Source organism: Anabrus simplex, chromosome 3, assembly GCF_040414725.1.
Source record: "Anabrus simplex isolate iqAnaSimp1 chromosome 3, ASM4041472v1, whole genome shotgun sequence".
NCBI lineage: Eukaryota > Metazoa > Arthropoda > Insecta > Orthoptera > Tettigoniidae > Anabrus > Anabrus simplex.
In genome coordinates this window covers 499,094,242-499,106,330 of record NC_090267.1, presented here as the reverse complement: position 1 = coordinate 499,106,330, position 12,089 = coordinate 499,094,242, and the positions used below count along the sequence as shown (strand labels likewise).

The 12,089-nt window shown below is 37.7% G+C and overlaps 1 protein-coding gene across 1 annotated transcript in view; it reads right to left on the bottom strand.

Annotated features, from left to right (window-relative positions):
• The window catches only part of LOC136866882 (uncharacterized), a 240,950-nt gene that overhangs the window by 84,597 nt on the left and 144,264 nt on the right, over positions 1-12,089 (bottom strand). Inside the window, exon 8 of the mRNA XM_068226881.1 lies at positions 6,585-6,832. Within this exon, the coding sequence (XP_068082982.1) occupies positions 6,585-6,832 (248 nt within the window). The remainder of the gene's footprint in view (positions 1-6,584; positions 6,833-12,089) is intronic.

Below are 12,089 nucleotides of genomic sequence, written 5' to 3'. Positions count from 1 at the left end.
CAGTGTGATGCCAGTAGTGCCAAATATGAAGCTTGGATCTTTTCCAACAAAAGAAATATGTCCTAGGCTACCATAGCCCAGTTCAATAAAGAATCAATGCAAAATTAGGTGTCTGCTTGGCCATTTTTGTTCTATACTTAACATCTCTCCAGTATGTATTAGTACTGAACATGGCCTGATATGTGTAAAGTTCATTTATAAATCTAGGAGTCTTTATAAAACTAACTAAAAAAATTAGGAGTGTGCTCATTTACAGGTGGAACAATAATAGGCCCAATATTTTTGAATATTTAATTAATAATAATAGATATGTGCCATGATTTTGCAATGTTTCTTTGAGAATTACCAGATTTACTCGAGTATTAGACCCCCTCGTTTTTTTGAGATGAAGATTAAAATAAAAAATCTTGCATACAAGGCCCCATAACGTAATTCATCAGAGAACAATGATTCCTCTTCGAAGAGGGTACAACCCTTACTGCAGCTCTGATGATATCACACAAATTTGTGAATAGTTTCGTCTGTACGACCCACACAATGCAAACGCGCATCGAAGTCATGCGGTACATCTCTGTTTTATAGTTAAGAAATGTCTGCCTCTGTAGCATAGGGTTACTGCAGCTCTGATCACGTCGCACAAATAGGTGAAGAGTTTTGTGTCCGACCCACGCATTGCAAATACGCATCAGTCATGTACTGTGTATATGTCTGTGTTTTGTAGTTAAGAATGTCCGGCAGCATAATGGTTAGTACAATTAGCTGCCGTTCTCGGGAACCTGAGTTTGATTCACAGTACCATATTGCCAGAGATTTACGAATGGCAGGAAGATTGATATGCGGTGAAAATGGTACATGCAACTCTCTTCCACTGGGGGACAGCATAAAACGGACTGCACCACCTTGGGATAAGGAAACAAGTTTACTTTAATTACAAAATATTCACAGTTATTGCTATTAATATAGCAGGCGACATCATTAACATAGTAATCATAGAAAATCTTGTAACTCGGGCCAATAAAGGTTTTTTTAAGAAGTAGGTTTAAAATGTGATAAAAACAAACCAATTATAACTATTGATTTATTCGCCAATGTACCTCAATAATAATAATAATAATAATAATAATAATAATAATAATAATAATAATAATAATAATAATAATAATCATCCTAGGTATAGATGGGTTGATGGACAATGGTGAAGGAGACCGAAGGAGAATTTGTACAGCAAGACAGAACCTCTCACAGCGTTAATTAAGAAGAGACGGCTACTATTTTACGGTCATCTCTTGAGGGTGACTGACGATCGACTAACAAAAAGAATGTGGAATTTTATTCAGTCTAAGGCAACAAGGCCGAGGTGGTTCCAGGAATGCGAAAAAGATCTGAGGCAGATTGGTATTTCAGACCAAGAAATTCCTGACAGGAACGCATTCAGAAGGTTGGTGAACAACTATCAAGGTTTCAAAATGGCATCCACTTCCAGAAGATGGAGAGAACCTTCGTCTGAAGAGCATAAATGGGCACTCGTCACTGGGCTCAGAAGATACTGGCAGGAAGTCAAAGCCGGAACAAGAACAAGACCTAGACACTAAAATTAAGTTGGTTCTTACCACGCAGTTCATAGAGGCTCAACTCAATGTATTAAAAAATTAATAATAATAATTTTCTGTTCCCACTTAATGCTTTCAGGAGATGCAAAACAAAACATACTATGTGTTAATAAAAAATTGGAGACAACGATCGTATGGAATTAAATATTATGATAATAAAACGCATTACCGCCACACCTGTAGATATCCATAAATGCGGCAAACTTTCCTGTTATTTATTTTTAATCTTCCCATCGTGCAACTTCTGGCACTATGTGGGCACTTGATAGCATACCTAACCTAAACAGTGCGGTCTCATTTACAGCTGTTTTGGTAAATCATGATGTGATAAATGTGGAGAACAAGCATGAAATATATCTAAAAATAAGAGTTTGGTTGTTTGGCATGCTTTCTGCCAAAGCACGGCTTTATTCGGAAAGAGTGGCTGCTGCTACTCATACACCAACTGGGAATATCAGAGAATATCTCCAGAAACCATTCTGGAATAGATTTTCACTGTTTGGTCTCTATAGTTGGGAATGAAACTGTTTTTCAAAGTTTCAAAAAGACGGGTTTTGAATACTCTCGATCCATGGCTGATGAGATGGCAGTGAATATGACGTCATATGGAATGATGACATGCTGGCAGCAGGGAAATTGGCTGCACAAGGCGATAATTCAAATGAAAGCAGTGATTAGGTTTACTCAAGTTTACTGTGTGGTAGGCTTACTGCTCAACTCAGAGACAAATGACTGGCCATTAATTCTTTTGTATCAATATTGCATAATATAATAATACAATACCCTTATCCCTTGTCTCTATGGGGTCGAGTATGAAGTGAAACGAATCTTCGTAGTGAGTTTTTATGACTGTATGCCCCTCCTGATGTTAACCTAATCAAAGGAATTAATGAGATGAAACGAATGACGTGATATGAGTAACTAAAACTCACTATAACTACTTTCTAAAAGTTGTGTTCACGATCTATTGTCTTTTTACACTTAGAAATACTGTCTTCCAACAAAAATAGCCAGTATAACTCATATACATTCATAAGTTTGTTAAAGAACAGCGTAAAATGTTTACATGTATAATTTATAGCTCTTTACAGCCTAGAAGCCATGTCTTCACTGCACAAAATTGAGGTTATCGCATATTAGATCCCCTTAAAATTTTAGGGCTGTAAAAGTGGAAGAAAAGGGGCCTAATATGCAAGTAAATACGGTAACTGATTGGGAACATAAGAGTAGTTTCACATTTTTCCAGTAGGACTCAGTGACAGCTCATACAGATATTTCAGAGTGAGCCATTGAGAAAATGCTTGATGATAGAATTATCAGTGACTATACAATATTTGGTCCACCCATTTCCCCGACCTAACTCCTTGTGACTATTATCCCTGGAGTTCATTAAAAGATAAAGTATAAAAGGAGAAGAAATATTCAGGACTTTGTAATTCAATTGCTGGTCATAATTAAGAAGTTTTGGTTTATATAGCAGATATGGTGTGTGTTGAATACTAGCACTATAGATAAACTCAGGAATGTGTAAACAATATAGTTCTCATATATTTTCTCGGACCACTATTGCCAAAATTATTCAACCATTCAATTATTCAGATGCACACCTTAGAGGTGCTAAAATTAATTAATTAAATTTCTCTAAATGAATTAAGAAGTGTGATGAATAATTTCATTATAGAATGCCAGAAATGTTTGAAAAATGGTAGAAATCAATTCCAACTTCTCCTTGACAGGGGTGAGTACTCATTTTTGTAAATGATTCTTCTTTTGTAATATTATTAGCCAGTGACTATAATATATAGTTTGGCTGTTTTCTGTCCTGTTGTGACTACAAGACTGCACATCCCATGCAGCCCCTGATGCGCACACTGGAAGTTCATAATCTGTTCACCTGATAAATTTATCGTAAAATCAGTACAGATATTTTGGAAGGTTAAGAGAACAGGCAAGCCCAGCACAAAGATTGTGTTCCTTGAACATCTCAATAATGTTCTGAAGAGCCTAGATGAAAGCAGAAAGGATATTTCTTTTGAGGAGAGATGAACTACTCTCTATTCTGATGTTATTTTACACAAAGTTCATAGTAGAGATATTCATGGACTGTATTCAGAGAGATAAAGTCCATGGTAAATTTGGAACTCAATGTATAAAAGTGACAATGAAGAAAGAGAAAAGATATAGGCATCTGAAGTTTAACCTCTTGAAATTAGTTCATTTTATTAAAACGTATTAGTAGTTCAAAACTATAAAGATGGGCAGGATTAAGGGAAAAAAGAATACTGGTAAGAATAAAACACAATATCTGCTGTAGATAATTGCTTCTTGTATTAGTGCAAGTATTTTACATAATTTTAACCTTTAGCTTTTGCAATTGAAACATTACCTAAAGTTAATTTCGGGTCTCTTGGAGGGTGCAGCTTAGGGCTTGAAATGTGCGGATTGATTTCTATATATCGATGAATCGAGGTCTAAATATTGATGACTCACTGATTCGTCTTCATAATTTACATATAATTGAAAAGGGATTTCCATATAAGACAAATGATATTGACAATGTTAATATCCATACCATGAGATAGATGGCATTAGCATATAAGTTTCATGACTATTGGTATGTGTCAGCGGGGAAGAAATGAAGACGTGTAGTTGTCTGCCATTCAGAATTCAGCGAAGTTTACAAATACATTTAGGCAGCATGGATTTTTGGGTTAAAGAAAGAGAAAGAACACAAAATATTCATCAACTAAGGACATTAATTGTATAGTGAATGCTGTATAGCATTTCAGCGAGTGACGGAAAGAAGCAAGAGATTTGATGCAGAATGACTTTCACTCATGACAAGTTAGGACAAGTAAATGGTTACATTCAAAGCCATAATATGTGGACAAAGTCATTAGCATCAGCAGATTGTATACAGTGGACTAAATTGGGATGTATAAGGTATAAGGTCATCTTATTGTATTGCAAAGTGTGTACTTAGTAACTGACCCAAAATCTTTCGTCTGACCAGAAGGAGTATTGAATAACAAGAGCACTGAAATCTCTTCACTATTTTCAGCGTTGTTTAAATCCTGAAATATGCCCAGTTACCACTAGCTTCATTATTTTGCTAGTATTGCACCTTCTGACATCTGTCGAGAAATAGTTGTAAGGAAAGAAGAACAAGGCAATGATATTTCAACCCTATCTTCTGTTTGGACATCAGCCAACTTGCTGACAACTCAAATCAAGAAGGAGCTCCCTAAGATATCCTGAGCCACTTGCAGGAACATCACGTCAAGCAAAGATTCAAGAGTGCGGACCAGAAGTCAGCATCTACATGAATAGATGATGACAGATTAGCAGCTCCCCACTGGCCACAATCTCAGAGTGGATGACTTGAAAACCATTCAGTAGACACAATCGGGTTTTTCGAGATGCAGGATAAGCCTTAAGGAAGAAGGCTGCAGTGTGGTAGGGCAAGTTTAATCCTTTAACCGCATAGTGTTGTCTATATATCTTTATGTACAGCATGTTTCAGATACATACAGCTCAGTAAAATGGTGAGGGAGAGAAGGGGGGCAGGGGTGCTAAATTAACAGGGGTGTCAAATAAGTAGATTTTAGTTCAAATTTCCAATATGTCAGAAAACTCTGTTTTATTTATGCTACTATAAGAGAAAGCCTCAAGTAATAAAATGAAGGTAAACTTAAACAGTGAAATTTCATTACTGTGCTGTATCATTTTATTTACAAAGTATGTTCAAAATACACACGGTTTTGTTCCGCACAAAGGACTTCACACCATGTAATGCTATCTTGTACCCTTGACAGCATGAGGTGTTTGTCACTTGTACTTCCTGACCTAATCCTTCCCATAAAATCAGCCCTCTTATCAGGTACTGATACATAAATTATGTCACACATGTAGCTCAACAAAACGAAATCTATTTTTTAGACTCTCTCCATATACTGAAAGAATATCCACCAACTCATCATTACTATACAGCCCCTACTCCATTCAATTACAACATGCAACAGTAACATTTACTAATGCTCTACTGTGACTGAAGTCATAACATCAGCAAATACCCCTCCCTCATGCACAATGCTTTAACCGCCTACTAGTGAGTAGTAGGAAGGCTTGTTTGCTCCTGCAGATCTCCCTGAACATAAGCAAAGCAGACAAGTTGCTGGCACCATCATATTGAGTTTGAACTGAAAATCTACTTCTCCAAAGCTCATGTTACTTTAGGTCACCCAATTTACTGAGCTGTATGTATATACTGTATTCTTTTAAATGTACTACTTTTTACCTTTGACATGATAAAGAAATGACTATTCTCAGAGTGAGGTTTCCTGCTCTGCATCATTCATCAACCACAGTGTCAATTTCAAACCTGAATTAAAACACAAAACTCAGCAGTGGATACATACTGAATAAAACAGAGACTATGCAGTGGTGCAAACAAAGGTTGCTCACATAATAACCTATTTTACAAATTCTGTCAAAGAAAGGAAACTATCACAACTGTTTTGAGCACAGAAACACTAACATAATAAATATGACATGCCATCAAGTTCAAGCAATGATGATCATCTTGAAACATAATGCCCATCCACCAAAAAATAGGACTGTCCAGAACATTCTCCAAAACTTGAAATGGAAGAACCCTTAATGACATTCCAAGCATCTGGGACATATCACCATGTAATTCTGTAATCTTTGGAAGTATATTCTCATCAGGATCTACAGAGGATGCAATGACAAAATGCTTCCAGGAATAGCGTACTACTTTCTACAATATGACCATTCACTGGTTAGTGCCACAGAAAGACAAGTACTTGAACTCTCTCAGGGACTAGGTATTTTTTACAATAACTGATTGTTTGAATCTAATTATACAGAGTAACCAATGATTATTTTACTAACAAATTGTTATTTTTAAACTGATTGAAATGTTATTATTTTAACTATACAAGGAACACTCACTGAATCTCCTTTAGCAGAAAGATTTGCCATTTTATTTGATATGCTGATCATTTCTTCTTTCAGCTTCTTTTGCATTTCATCTAAATGAGCTCGGTTACTCTGCTCTGGCTTATCATCCCAAGCCTTGACATGTTTCTTCTTTCTTCGCAGGACTGCAGCAAGATTCCCATACACCACCTCACCGGATGTAAGAATACTCGGCGAGTCTCCACGGAAATCAGGTGGACCGGACGAATGACTATCTTGGACTTAAACAGAAAGGAAAATTACAGTTAAATCTCAAAATAACCATCATCATCATCATCATCATCATCATCATCATCAAAGAAATTCAAACTTGTGACCTATACAATCCATTAACACTCTGTTACACTCACTCACAGGGAGTTACTGCCGGCTACGACATTTTGAAATTTCAGCAATTGTGTGATATGGGGTGTCATCCCACTTTAGGATACCAGTGATATCCCCAGAAATTTTCATCAGCCGAGTGGCAGGAATTAGTAGCCGGATGGAGAATTCTACTTAAAAATGAATATGATAAAAATCTCAATTTTTCCCTTCGGGGCATTAAAAATAATATAAGACAGGTAAACATTAACTGCAAAATTGAACTGTTTTAGGGTTATTATCATGAACAAGACATTAGAGTATTTTGAACTAGTGTTCTACTACTCATTCACCATCATGTACCTCCGGAGCTTATCAGTTGGTTGCTGTGGAGTGCCATACGGGTTTGTAATGTCATGCGGAACTGAGTGCTCGTATGCGATTCAACACTAATCGATACACCGCTAGCGCACGACACTATGCGATAATCAAGTTAAACATTTAAACTCTGATGTAATAGACGCAATTTTGCTGACAATAATGAAGATTATTGATTAAACAGTTCTACAGTATTTACATTTTAATTTGGAGCACCCAACGACTAAAATACGTATTAATATTATGTAACTAGCATATGTCTAGGTTATGTTAGCCGGACGGTCTGTAAAAATGGCAGAGCGGTGCTCCCATTAAAAAGACCCTAGGGAGAACACTGGGATATCCTGTGTGCACAGAATATGCACAGAGTGGGAGTGTAGTTGGTTGACTGCGAGTGGATTAATTGTTTCATTGTTTGGAGTAGAAATTTGCCACCCTGCGCATGTGACAGTTGTTTTCTCTGCTTTATTTGTGTTCTTTTATTGTTTTGTAGATCATAGACTTCAAGAAAGAGCAGCAACACCTAAGACACATTTTTGATGAATAACAGTATTCGAGCTTGGGTGCTTCATTAAGTAGCAACTGGAATAATGAGCATGAAATTCCTCCGGTGCTTCAAGGAGTAGATTCAGAACTACAATGATGCAGAAGACCTTAGAAATAATCCTGAATGGGGTAGTGACATAGAGGAGAGTTTATCTAATGATGATAAAGTCACAGTTTGATTTCAAGCACCGACTAACTCAGGAGAGGATAGAACAACTCTGTGGAGCTATATTTTTCTGAAAAACAGAGGTTGAAACAGACAACATTACAATGTTACCAAATTATAGGCTGTGTTCAAGAAAAGTAAAATGCTGATATTGAACCGGATTGTTTCAAGTTCTTTTTCTTGCAGACGATATGGCAGAAAGATTGTAGAAAATACCAACATAAAAATAAGATCTGTTTGGATAAATAAACTACAATTGTGAAAGACATGCTAAGGATACAGATTTCCCAAAGAAGTATGCTTGAACTTCTTGGACTACTCCATTTTGCTGAGTGTCACAATCAGCTTGACAAATCTTCTAGATGTTTGCTGAAAAGATAGACTTGCATGTAGAACTATTTTGTTTAGTAATGAGCGTAAACTGATTCAAAATTTTGTTTCAAATGACATGGTTTGATGATACATCTGATCCTTACAGGCTTCAAAGAAAACTGACATACTGTACTAGTGAGGGAATTGTTTGAGGATTGACAAGTCATTGCAGATCGAATCACATTCACAGTACATTCGTCACAATTGATGAAATTCTTCACAATTTTAGAGGACATTATAGTTTTAGGATATTTATACCTAACAAGCTGGAGATGTACAACTTAAAAATTTAGGCTCGTACCGACACTAAAACTTCCTACACATCTAACATGGAAATGTCCATCAGTAATCAACCACCAGGACCATTTCGAGTTCATAATTCTATGAGAGCCTTGGTGCATGAGCTGGCCAATCAGTTGGATAACAGTGGCTGCAATGTGACATGATAATATTTTCATGTCAATTTCCCTTGCAGAAAGTCTGCTACAGAGAATCTTATTCTCGTCGGAACAATTCCTAACGATAAGAAAGAACTCCCTGCTTAACAGAGCAAAGAATGAGAGTATTCCAGTTCTATTTTCAGATTTACCACTATGTCTAACATTATTTCTTATGAGTCAAAAGCTTACAGAGTTGTGGTGTTGTTGTCTACCATGCAATACAATGACAAAATCGATGAAACAAGTGGCAATGCTGAAAAATCTGAGATTCTACAATCACACGTAAATTTGAGGCTATATAGGTGATTCTCTACAGAAGAGATATATTGTACCTACGGTGGTGAATAGGTGGCCACTAGCTATGCCCTTGTTTATGATGAATGTTGCAGGTACAAATTCATTCCTTGTTTACACAGATAATACTCAAATAGCTACCACCAGGTAAGATTTTTGGTACATACTGGAAAAAAGTCACTGGTAGCTAATCACGAAAAGCACGAGCTACATCAGTCCAACATTCAAATTCACTGCCTGACAAAAAAAGTTAAGCGGTCAGAAGGAGTGGTTGAAAGTTAATGACTCTTCATATGCTGAAAAACCATGTGCCTTTTTTGAACTGATTACAATATGGGATGAAAGAAACAAGGCCGTTGGCAGTTGCAGGTTGAATGTTGGCTCCCGGTCAGTAGGGTGTCGCAACACCCCTGGCCGCAATGCATGCCTTACGTGGTTTGAAAGGGTGTCAAACACCCTCTGGATCCTCTCCTGAGGCAAGTTCATCCACAGTTGTTGCAGTTGTCCCACCAGATCCCGCAGGTTGGTACTGGGACGGAGCCCCTTCCAGTGTCATACCGCATGTGTTCAATGATGGAGAAGTCCTGGGATTCTGTTAGCCACGGGAGGTCCTCAACATGCTCTACACAGTCCATATACACACGTGCTGTGTGTGTGGATGTGCATTATCTTGCTGGAACACTGTCTCAGGGTGCTGTGCCATGAGGGAAAGGGCGTGCGAATGCAGAATATCTGTGACGTATCGCTGTGCCATCAATGTCTGCTGAAGCACTATTAGAAGTGATCTAAATGCATACCCCATGGCTTCCCACACCATGATGCCAGGGATTCCACAATATGGGCAGGATCTGCCTTCAACGATGCTAAACCCACACACGATGGTCGTCGGAGATTGTGGAGAAGCGGGACTCGTCACTGAACATAATGCAATACCAGTTATCCTCTGTCCATGCCTCCCGGGCAAAGCACCACTCCAGACTCAGGCATTGGTGTTCTGGTGTCAATGACAACCGATGCATGGGGTAGTAGGACCCCAATTCAGAAGATGCAAGTCGTTGAGACACTGTGCGGGAACTAACATGATGTTGTAGAGTCACCAGTACACGTTCGCAGATGGCGGATCTTGAAGTTATGGGATTCTGCAATGCTTGATGCACCATACGAGGGTCCTCGCTCAGGGTAGTGTTTCTTGGTCGACTCGAACCTGCATGACGTCATTGGGTGCCCTCATGTACCCATTGAGTCCAACATCGGCCCACTGTGACATCTGAATGGCCCACATGCCTGGCAATTGCACGATGCGAAAAACCAGCCTCATGCAGGCCCATAATGCGGCCTCTGTCAAATGCTGTCAATGGAAGGATATGCTGTCTAACGGGTCTGCGAGGCCTCTCGGGTGCTTCGTACCATACGTAGTCATATCTGCACGCCTTACTTATCTGTCTGAGTCACAGCAGTTGACTGGTAACAACAACAGGACGGTGCCATCACAAATGCACTCTGGTGGGTGTTCCTGTAACCGCTGTTGAGACAATTATGAATGCACATACTAATAAGAATAGTAGTAATAATAATATTATTGACAAAATGTGAATAAAGAAATAGTAACACTGACACTCAATGTGAGTAAAGAAATAGTAACTAATATAGACACTTAATAATATGAATAAGGAAATAGTAAAATGACGCAGTGGCGGTGAATTCACATCAGAACATGGAAACATGGCAGGTATCTTTCAATACACAATATTAAATTAAATACAAGGGAACACTTACAGGCCTAAAAATGACAACTAAGAGAGGAGAGTGGAAGGTGCTGGAAGCCCCGTGAGGTCCATGGGAATGTATGATGTTATGGGAGAGAAAAGATTTACAATAATACACCCAACAGAAAAATAATTATTGAGAAAATGAACATACAATTATAAATGAACACATAAATGAACTGCGGATTAACTGATTCTTGAGACACAAAACAAAAGAGTGTAAGGGAAACAATTAAGCTCTTCGGTCACGAACAAACTTTGGCATAGAGGTTCACATTAAATTTACGGAATGAACAACTTTGACGTAGAGGTTCACATTAAAGTTAAATTTACGGAATGAAAGGAGGCAACCTCGATTGAAACAAAATTGAATTAGACTATTCAAGAAAGTGCTACAGTTACTTACAATTACAACTAGAGTTAGAAAAGAAGGTCTGCCTCCGAAAACAACACGATGCAGACTGGCATAATCGCTAAGTCATATAAATGCTCTATTTTTGAAAATCTGGAAAACTAGAGGAAACTCCAGCACATAAGATGCAATTCTACATAATTACTGAACTTACATTAAGTGGGAATAGTCTGAAACACAAGAATGTATTTAAATAACATAAGGCAATAACATAGCGCTTACCTTTGCCGGCTGAAGACCCATCGCAGGACGGACGCAAAAACGCGTCCGCCCGCTGTAGTGATCCAAATTCAAAGACGCGGACGAATTAACTCAGACACACGAGGAGCCGCAAACAGGAAATCGAGTGATTACAAATAACCAATAGCAACACTCCAGTTTGCCACATTCACCAATTAAAAATTCTAATATACTGGCCAATAAAAAACATTTGTATTTTGGCCAATGATAATATTCTTCTAGAATAACCCTTTCTGCTGAATTCGCATATTAGCGAATATTACAAAATGACAGGAAAGGGCCACTTGCATGTGGCACACCCTGCCTCACAAGTCATGTATAACGATCCACATCCCTTTATATCATTTCCAGAATAAATCAATTTAAAACAGGAAATGTAAATACCCAGAACTCTTTGAACATAAATCTTCTTCATAGTCCATTTCTTCATATGCCTAAATATGTAATAATTTTTAAATGAGAAAGCTACATACAATAATTTGCTTTGCATAATTATTCAGTTTTTAAAATGTTTTTGTTTACCCAACATGATGACAAGATAAAATTTACATAACATTACAT